At 43.7% G+C, this 24,149-nt stretch overlaps 1 protein-coding gene across 5 annotated transcripts in view; it reads left to right on the top strand.

Moving 5' to 3' along the window:
• The first annotated feature begins 3,026 nt into the window (after positions 1–3,026).
• Positions 3,027–24,149, top strand: part of LOC125751030 (perforin-1-like) — a 44,039-nt gene continuing 22,916 nt past the window's right edge. For 2 of the 5 annotated variants that reach the window (XM_049029464.1, XM_049029467.1), the window contains exons 1-3: positions 3,027–3,158; positions 7,431–7,979; positions 14,778–15,376. In XM_049029464.1, coding sequence (XP_048885421.1) covers positions 7,459–7,979; positions 14,778–15,376 — 1,120 coding nt within the window. In that variant the 5' untranslated portion in view covers positions 3,027–3,158; positions 7,431–7,458. Of the gene's footprint in view, positions 3,159–7,430; positions 7,980–14,777; positions 15,377–20,676; positions 20,765–22,835; positions 23,359–24,149 lie in introns of those variants that run through there. The other 3 variants (XM_049029469.1, XM_049029468.1, XM_049029462.1) reach the window with 3 other exon arrangements.

Genomic DNA, 24,149 nt, shown 5'->3' with positions numbered 1-24,149 from the left:
AAACTTGGGCAAGCAGCATGCAAGCTTACATGATGAAGGCCTCAAGGTCAGATTTTGTGTTTATATGGACAAAAAATGTGTTGAATGGTAAATGTATGGATTGACAGTGTTTTTCTCCTCTGATCAATATCAATAAACATTGATATTGGTACTTGGTTTATACTGATATACAGTGTTATGCAGACCCCGCAGCCGAAATACAAGGCATGATATAGAATCTGAAAGTGTCCTCGTGGTTCACCTTGCTGTAAAGCACTTCCTGCTTAAGTTGCATTGTGGGGGCTGAAGGAGAAGGCCACACCAGCCAGGCCTCAATGAGGGGTGTGGGGGCAGGGAGACAATATTGATGATGTCATCAGATCTCTTTCATTACCTCATGTCAGGGTTGTACACTCAGATCTAACAAATTCAAACTTTGTTGATGAAGCTGGACAGCTGTGTGTTTATTAAAGAGCTGTCATAGAGCTGTGATGGGATTTAGGGGCATAGGCCTGGGGGTGTGAGGTTACATCCATTGCTGAGCCATTGCGCTACCCCTAATATGAGTTATATCAGGCAGTATGCAAACTGGCCCAGAACGGGATTATTCTTCTCTGCCTTCTTCACAGTCATGTGTGGACTGAGCTGAGTGGATTAGGGAGTGGTGGGTCACACCAATGAGTTTGCAAATGTAAGCTTTATATAAGAAAATGTACTGTAAGTAGAGTTCATACACAAAGTGAAGTTTCCGATATTTTCCTTATTGATAAATTGGTCTGAGTGAAGGACTAGATCTTCTGAGAAGCACTTAAGAATGAATTCTAAGGCAGACAAAGGAGGGGATCTTGCGTCCGTTGTTGTGTTTAACTTCACACCTGCCACCATCACTGCATTTTCACGCCAGGGAACAGGCATATGCACTTCAGAAGTGCAACACATATCAAACCACTGTGGCCGAAGTGAAACCACAGAAGACCTTAAAAGGACAAGGCAAGGCAGCAGCTGAATGCTGTACACTGCGTCCTTTTATACTGCCTAAGTGCTCATCCAGTTCTGATTGAGATGGCATCAACCATGAACTTTCACGATATTATGACCCAAATGAGGCTATTTTTATAATAATGTTACTGTGAAGAACGAAAGAACACAGTTATGTCACTTCCTTTCACTAACTGCAGTGTTGCTGACTTTAAGTCTCTGCCCTAAATAGTGAGGATAGCAGGAAGGACCATAGTGGGTCCGAAACTGCACAGGAATCATGTCTTCTGCCACGCAAACAGCATGGTGGCAGACCCCTCCCACCCATATCATGAACTGTTCACCCCCCTGCCGTCTAGAAGAAAATTTCGGAGTTCCCGCGTACTTATATATGGGTGTTTTGGCAGTAAAAAAAAGTATTGAGTCTAGAGTTTCAATTACACTTACACAAGTTATTACATTTGATAGTTAACCTTCAGTGCACTGACTTACCATCTGTTTCTGGACTCATTTTGGATTCTGAAGGTGCGAATAAACAGAGGCCCACACCATTCACACCCCAGCTGACATGTGGTCAAGAGCCAACTGAGCTGCTTTCAGAGTCTGTCCTGCACGTACCTCTCAGAACTCATACATACGAATTAATAGGATTCACACATAACTCTCCTGTGGAAAGTTGTGGTTGCTGGCTCATTCTTACTCACACTCTAATGATCCTCTGGCTTGCAAATTTTCCGTGCTTTACTCTTTGAAATATTACTGTGCTTAGTAATGTTCAGGAATGTATAAGTTTATAATTGGCATTTAATATCTGAGTCAGAGAATACTGTGATCTGTGAGGGACACTCAAGAAAGACCGACTGTTTGGCTCACAAACTGCTCTGTGGCCAGGATACATCCTCAGCCCCTATAGATACTTTAGGTATGGTTCGTCTTTAAGTTACATTTCCTGCATTGAAAATGTTCATTTCATGCCCTCGAATATACACATGAACACACAGCTAACACAGCTGAGGCAAAAGGTAGACATCTATGAGGTAGACATGTGATGTGAGCACGGTAACGCCTGCTGTATCGTTGTGGAAGTCGGCCAAGAGGAGAGGTGCAAATGATGAAGATAAGAGGCCCCACCACCCACACCTTAGCTGAGACATGGTCAAGAGCCAAATGAGCTTGTTGCAAAGACGTCTGCAAGTGCTTCTCAGAACTCACACATGCAAAGAAATTCACACGTGAACTTTTTTTGGAAAGTTGAGGTTGCTGACTCATTGTTATTCACACACTGGAAGCCAAATATCTGACCACTCCAATGAGACTTTGTCTTTCAAATTTTAAGTGCTTTACTCTTTGAAAGGTTACAATACCTAGAAATGTTCATAAATGTTTCATGTTAAAATTAGCATTTAAATCTGCGGCAGAGAATATCGTGATCTGTGAGGGACACTTAAGAAAGACTGAGGGCTTCACGTACAAACTGCTCTGTGGCCAGGATGCAACCTCAGCACCTTTAGCTACAGGACATGCAGTTAAAAGTTTTTGCAGCAGGCCTCATATAAAGAATCCGTTGAATCACAGACATCAGCAGGTAGATTCATTTTTTTTAATGAATCTTGTTAGATATAACTGGTGTCTAGTTAATGAACTAAGGGTAAGTGGGTAAGAAATACGTCACTATCCATTAATCAAAGGAAGTCTAGACTCAATGTGAGAGTCAACTATTCTGGTAGGTTGTAGCAATAAGAGGTTATGTTGTATCTTCCTCAATAACATCCAAGCTTAAGGCTGCATGTCTTTGTGATTCTAAAAGACAGAAGCCCAACAGCAGGATGTAGGCAGGTGTCTGGTACCTTGGAAAGGGATGTGAAAGTGCCAGGGTATTGTACCAGGGTATTGTACCAGGGTATTGTTTGAACCCACACTGATACAGGCCATAGGCCCCCCTGGACTACAGGAAGGTGAACAGCTCCTTGTAAATCAAATTTGGAGAAATGCAGTTCATTCTGGTCTCACTTCTGCCCTGTGGCTCCATCAGCTTCCTACTACTGCTGCTTTCATGTGGTTTTTCATCTCTGTTTGTCAGTTTTCTTCTACTCATATGCTCTGCCATTGGTATATATAAGGAGTTTCATTTCATCTGTACCTTGTTTGCTGTTGCAGGTCTTACCTTCACAGCCTTTAGCTGGCTTTCTTCTGACTCTCAGGTAGGACGCCTTTTTGAGAATGTCTTTCACTGATTTTGTTATTTAAAATGTCTATTGTCATCTTGTTGCTAAGAAACGTATTTCTTGAGTTTAGCTAAACCATTTCAGGGACAGGCATAAATAATAATAATAAAATGATCTTCTTGCAGCTTTAAAATATCATTTTGATGTTCTTTCATTCACAAACCAATAATTTCACTCATCACCGTTTACACAATTTTTACATGAGACCTTACCTGACATATTGTTTTTTTATTCTTTATTTAATTAGAAGCACTGTGGCCTCAGTCCTCTAGGATTATGGACTTTAAGTGGTTTAAGTGACCTGGTCCTCATTTTGCCCACAGTGTGTGATTGTGTGTGATTGTGTGTGCCCTGAGACTGACCTCCTGTGTGTCACCCAGCCATGTCTCTGTACCTCCTCAGACAGGCACTAGGCTCATTGTAACCTTGCATTTTGTCAAACCAAACAACAATATAAAATATATTAGATGTTTCAGAGGATAATAATTTAGCTTTGATGGCTTATTAGTAGGGATGTAATGATACACTCAGCTCACGATTCGATACGATTCATGGTTCAGAGTTCACGATACGATTTTCTCACGAAAATCGTTTTTTACAGAATGAGCTGCAGACAAATTTATTCAAAAATATTCCTTTATTTATCTATCTAAACTGTGCAAAATGTGTCCTCTTCTTAACAGTGCAACTGAAATTGAATAAAATACTGTTTAAAAAAATCCCAAATGAAAATACATTGATCCCCCGCTATATCGCGGTTCAGCTATCGCGCCCCCGCTATATCGCGGATTTTTCCCTGACATGTATCAGTTCTCTGTGTGTCGCGTACCTTGCTTGTGATCCGATTGTTTTCATTTTGTTTTAAGTCCTGCTATGGCTCCCAAGCATCCTGCATGTTCTAAGCCTTCTGGTAGTAGAAGCCTAAGCACCAACGCCATTCAGGAGAAGGTAAAACTCCTGGATATGCTTTGGGAAGGAAAGTGTCATACGGATGTCGCTCATCATTATGGCTTGAATGAATCGACGGGACACTATACCAAGAAGGATGAAAAGAATATATGAGCCATATATGTTTTTATTTGTATATATTCCATTACGTATTCTGAGAGAGATTTGCCCTTTTAATAATCTCCGCTCTGGCGGTAGAGAAAGCTCACTGTGGTGCCAGTGGACATGCTGAAGCATGTGCGTTGTGCTATTTGTGTATGTTATCAGTGTCTTACAGTGTTTGCATGCAGATTTTGTCTTGCTTGTGTATTTCTCTTCATTTTCGTTATCACCGGAAAGCTAAAATGCTGCCACACTGCTGATTTAAGATGGAGTGGTGCGTCCATCCATTTTCTGAAACCGCTTAAACCCAACTAGGGTTGCGGGGGGGGGGGGGGGGGGGGGGAGGGCTGGAGCCTATCACAGAAACAAGGGACGCAGAAGGGAACCATCCCTGGGCAGGCGCCAACTCACCACAAGGTGCACACACTCACAGGGCCAATTTAGACTCACCAATCAACCTATCCTGCATGCTTTTGGACTGTGGGAGGAAACCGGAGCCCCCGGTGAAAACCCACATGAACACGGGAAGAGCGTGTGAACTCCACACAGAAAGGACCCGGGACTGAACCTGCTTCCTGTGAGGCAGCAGTGCTAACCACTACACCACCGTGCCACCTGGCGGTGTGTCCTCAGTGTCAAATTCACTCGCCATCTCATGTTCGGTCAAAACCAAAAACTGACCAAAACCAGAAATCTGGTAAATAATATTACACCAGTTTTTCCGTTAAAGTACCGTGAAGTTCTCCCAAAGTAGCGATTCATTCTCCACATCAGCTGGTTTAAATCGTCATATATTTACATCGTTTTTTCACCGATTCGCGATTCATCATTACATGCCTACTTATTAATTAGCACCATTGCCTCACACCTCATACCTGCGTCAACTGTACCGTTTCTTGACAGTCTGAGATCCTGTTTGCTTGATAGGAGGAACCAATGCATCAAAGAACACACAGTAATGATCTGACAGCGTCATGTCTAGAACATTCAAAGCAGAGATATTAAGAGTCTTACTAATACCCAGGTCCAGCGTATGACCTTGTACGTGACGTGGGGCAGCCGCATGCTGTGAGACTTTGAATGTGTCAAAAACAGCAATAATGTCTTTAGCTGTCTTAGTATTGGTATTGTCAATATGGATATTAAAATCGCCTGCTGTAATATCCATCCATTTTCCAAACCGCTTATCCTATTGGGTCGCGGGGGGTCCGGAGCCTATCCCGGAATCAATGGGCACGAGGCAGGGAACAACCCAGGATGGGGGGCCAGCCCATCGCAGGGCACACTCACACACCATTCACTCACACATGCACACCTACGGGCAATTCAGCAACTCCAATTAGCCTCAGCATGTTTTTGGACCGTGGGGGGAAACCGGAGTACCCGGAGGAAACCCCACGACGACACGGGGAGAACATGCAAACTCCGCACACATGTGACCCAGGCGGAGACTCGAACCCGCGTCCCAGAGGTGTGAGGCGACAGTGCTAACCACTGCACCACCATGCCGCCCCCACCTGCTGTAATAAATGAACTAAAATCAGTGGTAATCATTGATAACATCAGAGAATTCATCAATAAAATTAAAATTTTGAGAAGAAAATGCCCCCATAATATGATTAAAAAAAACCCTGTTATTTTTACCTTAAGAGGTCAATTTTATTAAAATCTGTGACTGCAATCAAATAACTGAAACAACCAAATCCTTGTATTTTGTTTGGTTACTTATGGTTACGGTTAGGACTGGGTAGGGGTTAAGGTTGTCATTGTTGGGATAAGGGTTTTTCCGATGGAAATAAGTGGTGCCCACAATATATAAATTCAAATGTGAGTTTGTGTATGTGTCTGTGTGTCTGTGTATGTGGTTGGAGGGGAGTGTGGAGTTTTCTTTAGGTACCGGATTCCACTTGCAGTCCAAAGACATGTAGTTAAGGTAACCAGCATCACTATGGTGCCCGTAGTGTGTGCATGTGCCCTGTGATTGGCTGACATCCAAGGCTGTACATCGACCTTGTGCCCCATGCTGCTTGGAAAAGTCTCCGGGCTGCCCTGTCACCCTGACCAGTATATGGTGAATGGACAAATATAGGATGAGGCCTCTAAAAGTAGGACAATGCTGATTGCAATGTTAATGGTGTTCAGTGGTTAGTATAAGAGAAATGCTGCAATGATTTTCTGACATAGACAAATCAATTGTGATGGAGGATAATGGCTAGTATTTCAACTCTCCTTCTCAAAGGAAACCCCTCATTTTATATTACAGACACATGCTCACAATCCCCTCATATTAGCAGAGAACGTAAGAAGTTGTGTAACATAGCATTGTGCAATAACTCCACGAAGTGTGAATGAAGACTCCCATTTTTGTTGTTTATTTCATAATGCAGCATATTACTGCATCATCATCATAAAAAGTGCAACTCCTACATTTTGTAAAGACCACTACGATATGTAAAAATTTGTTGCAAAATTTATTACATATTACATTCAAGCTGTCTATTACAAAATGTGGGAGATTATTACAAAATGCAGGTGCTATTACATACAATTTGTTACTTTTTTGTTGCGTTATTACATGATGTGGTGTTATGAATAATGCTTTGTTACAAGACACAATGGATGCAACACATTGGACTTCTAAGTCGAAGCATGGAGTCAAAGCTTTGCCCTGGGCCGATGATTCAATAAAACACGACATCGTTCTCCTTAGACCCTGCCGAACATGCCTTGTAACCAACAGCCACTCCAAAGATTTTAGATTCAAAACCTTGTCCATTTTGATTTCCTCACTCCGTTGCTTGGGTTACAACTAACGTACTATAAAACAAAGAAAATTCTTTCTTTCACATTATGTTGACTACAAGCATCTATCTGTGTACTGAATGTTCATGGGTCATTTTTAACTACATTTTTAAGTTATTATTTCTCTCCAATGGAGACTCTTACAGGGCCTATGGCTTAGTGCTTGTGTAACACCTGCCTAATAAGTGATTTTATGATGCTGATCAGTTACCAAGACAACTGCCCGCTATTGAAATCCAGAACTTGTCAATAGAGCAATCTTACAAGCGAAAAACAAATGCTTCCAACAAACAATTGTCCACAGCAATAATAAAAACCTAAGAATAATGTTTAAAAGTTATCCTTAATATCCAACACATGACATATTGTAACAGTTTTTTCCCACACTTTTCACAGACCATCGTCCCCTTCTCTCTCTTCAGTCATGTGGTGGCTGTTTGTCCTCTGGCTGTGGGGGTGCTGGCTGCCCCCTGGTTTTCCACACTGCACTACAGAGAGAAACCCCCTCCAGTGCCAGAAGGCCCAGATGGTACCTGGGTCGAACCTGGCAGGTGAGGGCTTTGATGTGGTTACCATGGAGCGTAAGGGTGCCTACGTGCTCGACATGGATCACTGGCAGAGGAAGGCAGACAACTCCTGCACGCTGTGCACCAACGCGTACCTGAACAATGAGAAGCAGAAGCTGCCGCTGGCACTAGTGGATTGGCGAGCTGAGTTTGACTGCAAGAAGGAAGTGGCCAGCAGCGTCTATGAATCCAGTGAGCAGTTTGTTGAAAGCGGCCAGAGTGGGGTGGACGCGAGCTGGAAAGTGGGACTCGCCATTCCTCTATCAGGATCTCTCATGGTAGGAGGTACCCACTCAAAACAGGCCAGTAAAGCTATGGAGAAGTCCAAGAAGGACAAGTACAGCTTCATTAAACAGGAGTTTCACTGCAGCTACTACAGGTGAGGGGGGGGGGGGGGGAGTTAGTGCTCAATTGGGTGATAAGACGGAAACATGCAGAGGGCAGGAAATGAATCACAAACTCTTGAGATTCTGATAAGGTTTAATCACTTCTGTTTTTAACCAGGGTATCACAGAAAAATTTGCTACATTGCTCAGATGGGAAATTTATATGGTTTTGGGACTGGTCTGCCACCATTGCTGCAGTAGCTTTGCTTGCTAAGACAATAACTTTAAAGCTGTTTGAGATCTTTTTCAAACTTTGCAGAGGCATTGCATGGGTGACGAACTGGAACTGATAAACTTTGATAAACTTCAACCAAAGTTGAAGTTATGGTGTTTAGTGACCTCAAAGAGAAGGATGAGTTGATAATTGGCTTAACCTTGTGAGCAGGACAACTGTAATTATTATTGTTCCTCTATTTACTCTATTTGATCTTTGATGGATCTTATTAGTGCTTTACAAAAACAATGTTTGGATGCAAATCTACACCTTAAAATCTTCCCGATGATAGACCGACAATCAAGTCAGAATTAGAACTGCATGATGGAGTGCAGGAAAGGGTAAAAACTGAGGCTGCAAACACCATCTTGTAAACACACCCATCTGTCATGTAAACATATTCCGTGGATCGTTTTACAAAGTTCCCTGGAATGATCTGCCCTTCTTGAGATTAGTAAAGTTCAACCAAGGAGACCTTAATAGATAGTTTCGACACGAGTGTTTATTTGTTGAAAAAATCAACCAAGGAGACTTCAACAGATAGTTTCGACATGAGTGTTTATTTGTTGAAACAATTTAAATAAATAGGTTAAAACCATCCAGCAAGATACAGTAATTTGTTCACCAATATTCCATGTTGTTTTGTAGGCAAGGAATTGGTATACTGTCATGATCTGCACCTGGAAGCAGACGAGGGAAGCCGTGGATATGGACTTTATTGTGGGCTGGTACACGAAATAACCACATGTAGCGTTAATGACCGGATTGGGGAAACGTGGACTAAATACATAGAACTAATGTCAGCAACAGGAAACAGCTGGTGAACATGGGGAATCCACACAGGGTGGATGAGGGGGCGTGGAACACAGGAGGATCGGACGAGCGGGGCATGACATATACTCTGAAATGGTAAAAAAAAACTAAGAGTTAAAATACTTTAATTTGTGAATACTGTTCTTGTCGATTGTGACTAATCCCATGTACAGTGGGGCAAAAAAGTATTTGGTCAGCCACCGATTGTGCAAGTTCTCCCACTGAAAATGATGGCAGAGGTCAGTAATTTTCATCATAGGTACACTTCAACTGTGAGAGACAGAATGTGAAAAAAAAATCCATGAATTCACATGGTAGGATTTTTAAAGAATTTATTTGTAAATTAGGGTGGAAAATAAGTATTTGGTCAATAACAAAAATTCAACTCAATACTTTGTAACATAACCTTTGTTGGCAATAACAGAGGTCAAACGATTACTATAGGTCTTTACCAGGTTTGCACACACAGTAGCTGGTATTTTGGACCATTCCTCCATGCAGATCTTCTCGAGAGCAGTGATGTTTTGGGGCTGTCGCCGAGCAACACGGACTTTCAACTCCCTCCACAGATTTTCTATGGGGTTGAGGTCTGGAGACTGGCTAGGCCACTCCAGGACTTTCAAATGCTTCTTACGGAGCCACTCCTTTGTTGCCCGGGCAGTGTGTTTGGGATCATTGTCATGTTGGAAGACCCAGCCACGTTTCAGCTTCAAAGCTCTCACTGATGGAAGGAGGTTTTGGCTCAAGATCTCACGATACATGGCCCCATTCATTCTTTCCTTAACACGGATCAGTCGTCCTGTCCCCTTAGCAGAAAAACAGCCCCAAAGCATGATGTTTCCCCCCCCATGCTTCACAGTAGGTATGGTGTTCTTGGGATGCAACTCAGTATTCTTCTTCCTCCAAACACGACGAGTTGAGTTTAGACCAAAAAGTTCTACTTTGGTTTCATCTGACCACATGACATTCTCCCAATCCTCTGCTGTATCATCCATGTGCTCTCTGGCAAACTTCAGACGGGCCTGGACATGCACTGGCTTCAGCAGCGGAACACGTCTGGCACTGCAGGATTTGATTCCCTGCCGTTGTAGTGTGTTACTGATGGTGACCTTTGTTACTTTGGTCCCAGCTCTCTGCAGGTCATTCACCAGGTCCCCCCGTGTGGTTCTGGGATTTTTGCTCACCGTTCTCATGATCATTTTGACCCCACGGGATGAGATCTTGCGTGGAGCCCCAGATCGAGGGAGAGTATCAGTGGTCTTGTATGTCTTCCATTTTCTGATAATTGCTCCCACAGTTGATTTTTTCACACAAAGCTGCTTGCCTATTGTAGATTCACTCTTCCCAGTCTGGTGCAGGTCTACAATTCTTTTCCTGGTGTCCTTCGAAAGCTCTTTGGTCTTGGCCATAGTGGAGTTTGGAGTCTGACTGTTTGAGGCTGTGGACAGGTGTCTTTTATACAGATAATGAGTTCGAACAGGTGCCATTAAGACAGGTAACGAGTGGAGGACAGAAAAGCTTCTTAAAGAAGACGTTACAGGTCTGTGAGAGCCAGAGATTTTCCTTGTTTGAATTGACCAAATACTTATTTTCCACCCTAATTTACAAATAAATTCTTTAAAAATCCTACCATGTGAATTCATGGATTTTTTTTTCACATTCTGTCTCTCACAGTTGAAGTGTACCTATGATGAAAATTACTGACCTCTGCCATCATTTTCAGTGGGAGAACTTGCACAATCGGTGGCTGACCAAATACTTTTTTGCCCCACTGTATATCAGAATTTACCATTGTGGACCTGAGGAGGTGGGGGGGATGGCCTCCTTAATTTCTTAAAATCGACAGTGGAAACCTTAGTGAGGACTGAAATTTTGACTTATGATGGGGTACGTCTCCAGTTAGCCAGACACAACAACATGGCGAGGAAAAACGGCATTTGGAGCGGCATTTCAAAATGATGCACAAAAGCTAGAAGACCGAGTTCCCTGCTAAAACAGCCATATGCAGCTGAAAAGTGTGAGGACTGAGTCAGTTAGCAACACAGCAGTGAATTTTTACCAAGCCGAACACCAAAAGTAAGGCTGCAACGATAGCTCCCCAGCGCCAGCAGTCCCAGTAAGGCAGAGAAATACATTTATTTACACTTTTTCAATTTGGAGAATTACCTGGATTTGCTGTGTGCTTGTTAAGTATGTCGCAAGGCAATAGCTAGAGTAATAATAGAGTAAAAGAGTAATAGCTATGACTCCCTATTTGAACTGGTAGATCTCGGAACGCTGGACACTAGAAAAATAGATCTTGAGTTAAAAAAGGTTGGGCACCCCTGCTCTATATTATAGGGCTCAGAGATGTTTGTATACTGTGATGCTGTGGGGTTTGATCAGCAGAACTGATTATGCAGTGCCTCACCACACTTATCTGTAAATAATGTAAATTAATATGTATTTCTGTATGTATGTTGTAACAGTAAATGTCATAACCATTTAATGTTTACCATGTAATGTTTGTGTATCTTCATTAGCAAGCAACCATGAGCGTGTGACTGTTGCGTTAATTGTTGGCTTCCATGTCTTTGCTGCTGCTAGTCAGACTAGTGGTGAGTTGTCATTGAAAAAATACGCTGATGAAGATGACCTGATCCGGCAACTTAGGCAGTTCCAAACTTTGATATGGTGCAGGGGAGAAGCATCAGCAGATCTGGAACTGAACATTGTGCCTTCCTGGGCTGATCCAATGGAGGTAGCACACTGCACTGCCAGTGCTGGACAGTGGTGGGAGCCCCAGTTCTGCAACAAAAAACAGTGCGGAATTTGCTGGCAGGACAAAAACTGACATACATTTTCCTTGCTAAAGACGAGAGTGCTGATGCATTGGTGAAAACAGGGAGGGTTGATGCAATCCTGTCTCCACCAGGAACACCACACCACCCACCAGACACACTGCATCACTCGCAACAGTAAAACTTGCGAAACTGCACCTGCAACAGTGAAAGCCCTGAAGCAGTCCTCACCCACAAATGAGCCTTTGTGCCTGTGATCGGAAGGTTGCCAGTTTTAGCTCGGCCTCAGCATATCTGCAGGTCTTTGAGCAAAATCCTCAACCCCCAGCGCCCTGGGTGTTGCTGTGGGTAGCTGCCCTTAGTGCCAAGCTTGCTCTCTTCTACAAAGTTGGGGGTGGCGTAAAGGAGAACTTCCCCACAGGGATCAATGAAAGTATCTAACTATCATTATTATTATTATTATTATTATTATTTCTGTCTTATCAGGTGTGCTGCCTAGGCCATGAGGGGGGCTTCCTTGAACTGCATCGTAGAGGGCACCCACTGTCTAGCCTTGGTGGACATGATCCGACCGGGTGGGAAGCAACTCAAGTTCGACTTTAATTTTTAATCATTTTAATTACACTCTATTGATCCCAGCTGGCAAATTTTCTTTTCACCTACCCCATCTTGCTCTTCCTAAGAGGCAATTAGCTCAGAGTAAGCCTGGCAGTGAAGGGCAGCCACCTGCAGCAGTGCCAAGGAGCTTGGGGTTAAGGTCCTTGCTCAAGGGCCCACAGACATGTGACTATTCTCCTGAAGTCGTGCTTGAACCGGCAACCCTCTGATCACAGGCACAGATGCCTTGCACTGAGTGCATCACCGGTGTGTGAGCAGTAAGGAAGGGAAGGACATGGCTCCACATCTTGCTATTGGGGAAGACCACGTAGTGGGAAGTGTGGCTGCCTAAGATCTGCAACCTGTCATCGGGCTCGACTTGCTGTCTCATCACCAGGGCTATGCTCCACCTCAGCATAGACACAGCAACTACAGATGAAGCCGGTGGACATTTTGGCAGACTGCAGCAACAGCACCCACTACGTCCCCCAACTGTTCAAGCAGTCGCCAACATATAATGAACCCCACCGATGCAGCACAAGGAAGACAGTGTGACAGCAGATTCTTGCCCAGTGACGGCACAGGCAGTTTACTAATTAAGGCAGCAGAGCAGCATGGGCCTGACAGCTGAGCAGCGACAATGGCTGAGGATCCTGCTAGATGGATATATGGACGTCTTTGTGGCCCAAGACAACACATTTAGACTAACCATGCTCATCCAGCACTGGATCAACACCGGAAATCCCCAACCCACCTATTAGCAACCTAACCGGCCAAGTGTCAGGCAGCAGAGCAGATGATCCAGGTGATGGTGGCAGTGCGTGTCATCAGATTTTCAGACAGTCCATGGGCTGCGCTGGCAGTAGGGATGGGTATCGTCTGAATTTTTTCGATTCCGCTTCCAGTTCCGCTTAATCGATTCCGGTTCTTATTGATTCCTTATTTTGATTCCACAAAGGTAAAAAAACCCCCCAAAAAACTAAAAAATGAGGACAAAGGTTTAAATAATAAAACAAACTTTATTCATAATGATTCAAACCAAACAGTCAACCGATTTGTTAACAATAAAGGCAATTTAACAGCTTGTTGAGGAAAATTTGCATATCTGCCTTTTCTGGTAGCATTTGTGATCTTTCTGGGCATACAGTGCCCACAAACGATTGTCTACTTAAACTTATCTACCTACCCAACTAAAAAAACATTAACAATCAATATAAAAGTCACTGCATTTCGTACGGCGGCTGAAGAAGGCAAGCCAACCAGCCCCCATCCTCACCACATTCTACAGGGGAACAACTGAGAGTGTCCTGACCAGCTGTATCATTACTTGTTTTGGGAACTTTAACGCCCCTGAATGCAAGCCTCCTCCATCCAGGACATCTTTCACAAGCAATGCATCTGCAAGGCCTTCAGCATTGTGAAAGATCCCTCTCGTCCACTGCATGGACTCTCTGGCAGGATGTACCGCAGCATCCGGACAAGTTCAGCTAGACTAGTAATAGCTTCGTCCCACAAGCTGCAAGACTCCAGAACGCATCCTGAGTTAAATTTTACAACTGGCTGAGAAAACACTTCACCAGCCACATTATTCTACTTTTCTTTTACTGGCATATTTGTACTTTCTGTTATCCACTGCTACATTACCTGCTGCTAAATAATTTTGCATACTGTATATTATGTTCAAGAAGTTTCTATTCAATATTGCTATGTACATATAGTCCACATACTTCATTTCTTTCACCCAACTCATGTATATAATGTGTGTCTGCCCTCCTATCGTGTCATGTGCACTTTTAAGAGGTGTGTCCCAATACTCTTGTCCATATAGTGTATTTTGTGGCTCACAGCCATGCAAATATGTTGGATGAATGGGATGTACGAGGGATGAATTTAACCACAAAAAAGCTGAATCTTTGCGAGGTTTGAAAATCAGATTGCCTGACGTGTTTTAGATTTGTTTTTTAAGTAGAGCTAAAATGCACATCAAAATAATGTCTGGCTGTTTCGTTTGTCTTCCCATGCAGGTCCACACAACTGTACTCTCCACATTCTCCAGTGTTATGCCCCACGAAAAAAATGTTTATTTTTCTATGATTTAGCCAATTTAGTAAAATTAGATTTCACTTTTCAGTTTGTCTCCTTTTTCATGTTCTGAATCTGTTTAAGGGCAATTCTAAGGGAATTTTAAATAAAAATGGAGCTCTGAAGTAAAGAAATAATGACTTCAGTTATATCGTGATAAATATCAATACTGACTGATATATATATCATGATAAAATATTTAGCAATATCAGCTAGCCCTATCTGGGGGTGTTTCACAAGCTTTATTTAAGCAGAGCTAAAATTCACATCACACTTGGGGGTGTTTTTTTTTTCTTCCCACCCAGGTACCGAGTGGTGGACAGCCCACCCCTCCATAGGGAGTTTGCGCGCAGCTTTAAGCTCCTCCCCCCTCTGTATAACAATATCACCAAGGAAGACTACCGCCACCTATTGGACATCTATGGCACTCACTTCATCAGGAAGGTGCAGCTAGGTGGCCGTGTGAGCAGCACCACCGCATTCCGGTACTGCCAGGCAGCGCTAAATGGCTACACTGAGACTGAGGTGAAAGACTGCCTGGAGGTGGAGGCCTCTGCACGCATAAAGGCTGTTTCTGTTAAAGCCGAGGCTCGCCACTGCAAGCATGCCAAGACCAGCCACAATATCAAGGATAACTTCCACAGCCAGTTCACAGAAAGGATCATCGAGGTAGAGGGCGGCCAGCACACGGTTTCTGACGTGCTGTTTTCAGACAAGCCCGAAGCCATGCAGAAGTGGCTGGACAGCCTGAAGACCATGCCAGGAATCATCACCTACTCACTCCACCCCCTGCATTTTCTGGTGCAGAAGCCAAAGACTAAAAAGGCGGCACTGAAGAAGGCGGTGGAGGACTACATCCTGGAGAAGGCCCTATACAAGCACTGCTCCAAGAAGTGCTCGGGAGGTTCGGCACCCAGCAAACATGACCCCTGTCACTGCGTCTGTGTGGCCAGTGGACAAACTAACTGCAACTGCTGCCCAACTATGCCGGGCCAGGCCCAAGTGACGGTTACGGTGAAGTGGGCCCAGGGCTTGTGGGGAGACTACCTTGATAAGACCGATGGCTTTGTCTATATTGCTCTAGCTGACAAAAATACCCAGACCGGGGTGATCCACAACAACGATAACCCGACTTGGAACAGCGAGTTTTCATTTGGTACCATTCGGCTCTCACAGGACACAAAGATGAGGCTGGAAGTGTGGGATGAAGACAAGATGTGGTACAAATGGTGGAACGACAAGCTGGGAGAGTGCACGATCAATCCCGTTAGAGGCTTCCATGATGAAATCTGTCCACTGAACCATGGCAACCTCTACTACTCCTACAAAGTGGAGTGTGCTCCTGGGCTCACGGGAGAGCGTTGCAGCGACTACGCCCCTTCTCCTATGAACTCTAGACTTGCCGACCTTTACACCTCCCGGAATGCCTTCAACGTCACGCCCGTTCTCCTGGAGCGCCTCAGAAGGGGGCAGGCCATCGAGGATCCCCTGCCGTTTCTGTTATCCCACAGGAGTGATAATAAGACGCTGGGCTCCTCAGGTGGAGATACTCCTCATGCTCCTGTTGAGCCCTAAAGGAGGAAGAGATGCATGCTGCCATGAAGATGCAGTAGCTGCTTTAGCTGTCCCTTTTCTGCCGCTGTCCATGCAGCCAATCCACTCAGCTTATCAAGTTTGTATTCCTGAGAAACATGCATTTCTATTGCAATAAAATCAACTGCAAGTTTTCTAAAGAATTGCTGTGTTGCTGTTTTAATGACCAACATCCATCTCCCTCCTTGGAGAATGGCTTTACTCTTGATTCTTGATTGAGTGGCACAGCCCCCAACATAATATCTGTGCCACTCCATCTTGTACCAGCACGGACTGCTTGTAAAAACGTAAACTCAAGATTTGGCTACTCAGTCTACATGCACACTAATGTGTCAAAAAAATTTATGGGGCTTTCTGAAGAAAAGATCCACATTTCCACTATCCACTGTCGAAAAAATCTTTTGCGTCCAAACTGCACTGTTGTTAATGGTAAATGACACAGATTATGATGCTTATTAGCCTACACTGGGCATGCGCACATACCAACTTTATATTTTATTTGTTTGTTGTAGCTCAAGCATGTGTCATTTGCCTCTTTTTTTGCCCAAACAAAATTTTTTATAATTCTAGAAGTGGCGAAGTATATATTTTGTATTATGTATTTTGACTTTGATTTATAATAAAGTTTTTGACTGTTGATTACTTTCACACTTAACCATGTGTTTGTGTCACAAACACAAAGTTATACTTAAAAGTTACCCATTTAGGTTATCAAAATCACAGCAGCAACACAGTTATCAATAACCTACATCATGGATCCAGATATTTAGTCATTAAATGTCTCATTTTCTTCCCCTCAGTTTCACTGCACTGTTGTCTTACTCAAAATTATCTGCAATAAGCAGTGATCTGTAAATTCTTAGTTTTATTTGCTTGTAAACAGCATACATATACACAAAACACAATTTAGCTGCATACAATTGAGCACAAGGACATCTGCCAGGTACAGTAGCAAAAGCCCTGTACATCCTGCCCTCCATTTTAAAACTAAGGAAAAACATTCTTCGTTCCTGTAAAGAATAGCCAATCTGGAAAAGAGACATTAAAATGAAGAGAGCCAATCAGGAAAGGGTCACAAGCTAAGTACAAACCAATCGGAGCTCACTGTTGTAGATGTAACAAAAATCTTTTGTTTATGAGTGTTCGCACTGATGCATTAACAGTAAGCTTTGGTTGTTGGACAGAATTGAAAATTTTCTCCGCGAAGGCTAAATACAGTAGGCAGTAAACTTGCATTTCTAAATGAAAACATATTTGGGTGGATGTAGTCTTACTCAGACGTGCAAGCAAAGCTCCTACAGACAGATTACACCAGGAGTATCTAAACCAGGGCAGTAATTTACCCCTTTTACACCAGGGTCAGTGCCTTTTCCATGCATAAATTCCTGCCTGGTCATTGCATTCACACCAAACATACATTATATTTCCAAAAGTATTGGGACACCTGCCTTTACACACACACGAACTTTAATGGCATCCCATTCTCAATACATAGGCCTTAATATTTAGCTGCCCCACCCTTTGCAGCTATAACAGCTTCAACTCTTCTGAGAAGGCTGTCCACAAGGTTTAGGAGTGTGTTTATGTGAATTTTTGACCATTCTCCCAGGCGAGCATTTGTGAGGTCAGGCACTGATATACGCAAAGGCCTGGTTTGCAGTCTCTGCTCTAATTCATGCCAAAGGTCTTCTATCGGGTTGAGGTCAGAGCTTGCTTTGTGCATTGGTGTGCAGTCATGTTAGAACAGGAAGGGGCCATCCCCAAACTGTTCCCTCAAAGTTGGGAGCATGAAGTTGTCCAAAATGGCTTAGAACGCTTCAGCATTAAGAGTTCCTTTCACTGGAACTATGGGGTGAAGCCCAACCCCTGAAAAACAACCCCACACCATAATCTCCCCTCCACCAAACTTTACACTTGGCACAATGCAGTCAGGCAGGTACCTTTCTCCTGGCAACTGCCAAACCCAGACTCGTCCATTGGACAGAGAAGCGTGATTCTTCACTACATGTCTGAAGGCCACAGAAAGTTTGAAGGTCTGGTGCTAATGACTCTGCAGACAGTTAGTGAGTTCTGCACACTATGTGCCTCAGCATATGTTGTCCCTGCTCTGTGATTTTATGTGGCCTACCACTCATTCCTGAGCTGTTGTGGTTCCCATTTACTTCCACTTTGTTATAATTCCACTAACAAGGGAACAAGTTGACTGCGGAATATTTAGTAGCGAGGACTTATTGCACAGGTGGCATCCTATCATGGTACCACGCTTGAGTTCACGGAGCTCCTAAGAATGACCCATTCTTTCCTCAATTCAATCTTTTGGAGAGGTGTCCCAATACTTTTGGCAATATAGTGTAACAGCGGGGCGGCATGGTGGTGCAGTGGTTAGCATTGTTGCCTCACACCTCTGGGGCCCAGGTTCAAGTCTCCGTCTGGGTTACATGTGTGCAGAGTTTGCATGTTCTCCCCATGTCGTCGTGGGGTTTCCTCCGGGTACTCCGGTTTCCCCCCACAGTCCAAAAACATGCTGAGGCTAATTGGACTTGCTAAATTGCCCGTAGGTGTGCATGTGTGAGTGAATGGTGTGTGAGTGTGCCCTGCGATGGGCTGGCCCCCCATCCTGGGTTGTTCCCTGCCTCGTGCCCATTGCGATGGGCTGGCCCCCCATCCTGGGTTGTTCCCTGCCTCGTGCCCATTGCTTCCGGGATAGGCTCCGGACCTCCCGCGACCCAGTAGGATAAGCGGTTTGGAAAATGGATGGATGGATGGATGGATAGTGTCATAGCAGTGCAGTGTCAATATATCTAGGCTGGAGCTAATTTTTGCGACCCCAAAAGACTGCCGGGTTAGAGTTAGGACCGCGTTCTGTCAGAAGGCAGGATTAGAGTCGTTAGAGCAGAAAACAAAAGTTTACAAAGCAATGTGGAGTGAATCGGAGAAGGCAGGGGGTGTTTGAATAATGGAGCAAGTTGTGAAGAAGATTAAAAAAAATGAAAATGATCCCAGAAAGTCAAAAGCAGAGCTAAATAAAAGCGGCGCTGGCTGCCCAAAAAGAAAACCAAATATCATGGACTCTATGTTTGGAAATAGACTGTCCACCCAGGGGACTGGAGAATTGAACTTCGCGACCGCTTTGGAGGAGACGGGTAAGCTGTTATTGTTGTGTTTACTTGTAATGTGACTATGAACTTATAATTATATTTGGTGTATGTCAGATGCATTCCAAGGATCCATCAATCAAAATTGCATATCGATAAAATGCTCAGTTGTGTTGTGTGTTGAATGGCACGGTGACGCCTGGTGTATCGTTGTGGAAGCCATGCAAGAGGAGAGGTGCAAATGATGAAGATAAGAGGCCCCCACCACCCACACCTTAGCTGAGACATGGTCAAGCTTGTTGCAAAGACGTCTGCAAGTGCTTCTCAGAACTCACACATCCAAAGGAATTCACACGTGAACTTTTTTGGAAAGTTATTAGTCACACATTGGAACCCATCTATCTAATCACTCTAATCAGCTTTTAGCTTGCAAATTTTCAGCGCTTTACTCTTTGAAAATTTACAAGACTTACTATTGATCAAGAATGTTGAACGTCAAAATTAGCATTTAAATCTGAGGCAGAGAATATTGTGATCTGTGAGGGACACTCAAGAAAGACTGACGGCTTCACTCACAAACTGCTCTGTGGCCAGGATGCAACCTCAGCACCTTTAGCTACAGGACATGCAGAAACGGTTTTTGCAGCAGGCCTCATATAAAAGTCAGTTTGAATCACAGACGTCAGCAGGTAGATTCACTCTATATAGCATCAGGAAGATCAGGCCTTATTCATCAGATTATGCAGTTCAGGTTCTAGTTCAGTCATCTTATGACTAGACTGTTGTAACTCCTTACTGACTGGGATATCAGCTTGTGCTGTCAAACTGCTACAGATAGTTCAAAGTCTGGCAGCATGTCTGGTATTCAGTCGGCCAAAATGCTATAGTGGTATGACTCTCCTTGTCTCTGTTATTCTGTATCAGAGGACTTCTGTTTGAGAAGGTGCTGCTGCCTTTTTGCCTCTTAGGTCCAACTTGTATCTTGTTTATGAATCTTCTTAGATATAACTGGTGTCTAGTTAATGAACTAATCAAGGGTAAGTCCCTAAAATACGTCACTATCCATGAATCAAGGAATATCTAGACTCAAAGAGATTCTGGTAGGTTGTAGCAATAAGAGGTTATGTTGTATCTTCCTCAATAACATCCAGGCTTAAGGCTGCATGTCTTTGTGATTTTAAAAGACAGAAGCCCAACAGCAGGATGTAGGCGGGTGTCTGGTACCTTGGAAAGGGATGTGAAAGTGCCAGGGTATTGTACCAGGGTATTGTACCAGGGTATTGTACCAGGGTATTGTTTGAACCCACACTGATACAGGTCATAGGCCCCCCTGGACTACAGGAAGGTGAACAGCTCCTTGTAAATCAAATTTGGAAAAATGCAGTTCATTCTGGTCTCACTTCTGCCCTATGGCTCCATCAGCTTCCTGCTACTGCTGTTTTTATGATGTGGCTTATCTCAATTTGTCAGTTTGTTTCTTCTACTGATATCCTCTGCCAGTGGTATATATAAGGAGTTTCTCTTCATCTGCCTTCATCTGTAGCTTGTTCGCTGTTGCAGCTCTGACCATCAGAACTTTTAACTGGCTCTCTTCTGAATGTCAGGTAGGATACCTTTTTGAGATTATCTTGATATTGTTGACATCCTGTTTCTAAGCAAGATTAGCTAAACCACTCGAGGGACGGGCAGCTATGAAAATTATTTTCTTATAGGTTCAGGTAAATTTTTAATTTTTCCCATTCACAGCAAATTAATCTGCGCTCATCACCATTTATGCTTTATCTTTACATAACCTCAGTTGTCTTACCTGACATTTTCTCTATTTTATGTTTAAGTAGAACCCCATTTCCCAAAAAAGTTGGGACACTATGTAAAATGTAAATAAAAAAATTGCTTTAAAAATCATATACCGGTAAACCCATATTTAATTGAAAATAAACCAAACACAAATCAGATGTTGAAATTGAGGAATGCTATTTTTTATGTCAAATACGCTCAATCTGAATTTGATGCCAGCAACATATATCAAAAAAGTTGTGACTGGGGCATGTTTAACTCTATCATGTATCAGCGATGAATGGTATGTGAGTGTGCCCTGCGATGGGCTGCGGGCTGGTCCCCCATCCTGGGTTCTTCCCTGCCTCGTGCCCATTGCTTCCGGGATAGGCTCCGGACCCCCAGCGACCCAGTAGGATAAGCGGTTTGGAAAATGGATGGATGGATGGATGGATGGATGTATCAGCGGTGCAGGGCAGGGAAATAGGCATGGGAGTCCACAGCTAGGGGTAAAACTCAGGATTTATCAGAGGGGTGCAGTAAACAACGTCACTTCGGGGATAAAATGGTGGAAAAACCAGTCCTTGAAAATTGCCAGTGTCTCCCAGGCCTTGCGATTGGAAATCCATACTGTATTGCAGGTAGCGAGCTCTTGGCGATATTCCTGAGTGGCCGTGGATTCGCTATTCGGTACACTAACAGCGTCATGAGCTTGAAGCGTTGCCACCCACTATCAATGCTAGCCTATCCTTCGCCGCCTTAGATCCTGACATCATCTTCTCTTCTCATCTTATATAGGTTTTTTTTCTGGCATTTTTTCCAGAAAAGGCCAGTTTCGTCGACATTGAAAATTTGCTGAGGGAGATAACCTATTAGTTCAATTAATTCCTTTAGCGTGACGGCTGCCTCTTTGTTCTGCGCTTGCAGTGTCACCGCTAAATGCAACATTATGCAGGTTTGCACGTTTCTTAAAGCGATGAAACCACCCGTGATTTGCAGTAAAAGTTTAATCTGCAGCACTTTCTCCAGCCTTAGCCTTCAAGTCCTTGAAGATGGACGTAGCCTTTTCCTGAATTAACATGAGGCTAAGCGGAACCCTCCTTTGTCTCTGGTGTTCCAGCCACATCGCGAGACGTTTTTCTATCTCCTCAATTAGCTTCCCCCTTTTCTTGCTAATTATGGTCGATTGCATAGGCCCGGCACTTGTCATGTTCCATAATTGTCTTCTTCGTTTTTGTAGATCGTTCCGATTGTAGAACGATTCATGTTGTAAGAGCGTTGCTACGTTCACAGTTTTTTCTTCATCGTCGAGTCTTTTTCTTATCGCCACCTTCGTTTCCATCGAGATGGTTTGCCGTTTTTTTTTTACCATCGCTACAGCTACCGCTATCATCACCAGCCTTACGCTTTTCACCAACCATGATTGTACGCAAGTACAGTACACAGAACTGGGATGCTGGGAGTACACACACTACACTACGCCGCTGTGCAGTGGGAGTAGCGACCAGAATTTGCACTAGGCGGAATTTGTGCGCAGAACACAATTTGATGTTGTGGACAGGAAACGGGAGCCCAATAAACACAATTTGGACTTACAGTCCTCTTCGTTCGTATGTCTGAAAGTTCATAAGTTGAACGTTCGTACGCAGAGGAGCATCTGTATTTATTAATAATTGCACTGTGTCCATTCACTGTTATACCCAATCATATTACTGACCTCTTGCTAATTAACCTACGTCCAGTCTTTTATTGCCTGTGCCCAAACTTTTTTGAAACATGTTGCTGGAATCAAATTCAAATTGAGCAAATATCTGTTACATAACAGTAAAACTTCTCAGTTTCAACATTTGATATGTTGCCTTTGCTCTGCCTTATGGAAATCCCCTTCTCTCTTTTCAGTCATGTGGTGGCTGTTTGTCCTCTGGCTGTGGGGGTGCTCGCTGCCCCCTGGTCTTCCACTCTGCACTACAGAGAGAAACCCCCGCCAGTGCCAGAAAGCCAAGATGGTAACAGGGTCAAACCTGGCAGGTGAGGGCTTTGATGTGGTCACGATGGAGCGTAAGGGTGCCTACGTCATTGATGTGGAGCAGTGGCAGAGGAAGCCAGATGACTCCTGCACGCTGTGCACCAACCCGTACCTGAACAATGAGAAGCAGAAGCTGCCGTTGGCACTAGTGGATTGGCGAGCTGAGTTTGACTGCAAGAAGAAGGTGGCCAGCAGCGTCTATGAATCCAGCGAGCAGTTTGTTGAAAGCGGCCAGAGTGGGGTGGACGCGAGCTGGAAAGTGGGACTCGCCATTCCTCAATCAGGTTCTCTCATGGTAGGAGGTACCTACTCAAAACAGGCCAGTAAAGCTATGGAGAAGTCCAAGAAGGACAAGTACAGCTTCATTAAACAGGAGTTCCACTGCAGCTACTACAGGTGAGGGGGGGGGGAGTTAGTGCTCAAGAGGGTAATAAGATGGAAAGATGCAGAGGGCAAGAAATGAATCACAAACTTAAAATTCTGATAAGGTTTAATCATTTTTTTTAACAGTGTGTCAGAAAATGATTTATTTAAAAACATTCATTGTGGCTCACAACCACAGAAAAATATATTTAGAGATCAGTGTTGACGCACCACAACACAATGTATCCTCTGCATTTAACCCATATGTGACAGCTAATTCAGCGCCTAGGGGGCAGTGCTTTGGGGGGGGGGGGGGGGGTGATACCTTGCTCAGGGTACCTCAGGGATACTTGCTGGTTAGGGATTCAAACCAGCAATCATTCAATTACAAGGGCACTTCCTTAACCATTTGACCACCACTGCCCAGATGGGTATGAATATGCCAGATGAACAGGATTTACAGGATGAAATTAACCACAATTTAAAAAAAATTAAATGCAACTGCTTATAGTCATAAACACCAGCTATTAGTTTCCGCTTTCAATCTGAAAAATACGGGACAAATTCTGTCCCACAGTAATTTATTTTTGAATGCAGGACCGGTGACACCTGTAGCAGCCACTTCTGACCTCTTCCTTGGCAGTCAGAGAAAAAAACCCATCAACAAACTGTACTGTCCACATTTTCTAGTGTTACACCCCACAAAAAAGATACATTTATTTTAGCCTATTTAGTAAAATTAGGTTTTGCTTTTCAGTTTGTCACCTCTTTCATGGTAGGAATCTGTTTAAGGGCAATTCTAAGGGAATTTTAAGCGAAAATGG

The sequence above is a fragment of the Brienomyrus brachyistius genome, chromosome 10 (assembly GCF_023856365.1).
Source record: "Brienomyrus brachyistius isolate T26 chromosome 10, BBRACH_0.4, whole genome shotgun sequence".
NCBI classification, from domain to species: Eukaryota; Metazoa; Chordata; class Actinopteri; order Osteoglossiformes; family Mormyridae; genus Brienomyrus; species Brienomyrus brachyistius.
This window is presented reverse-complemented; position numbering and strand designations above follow the sequence as displayed.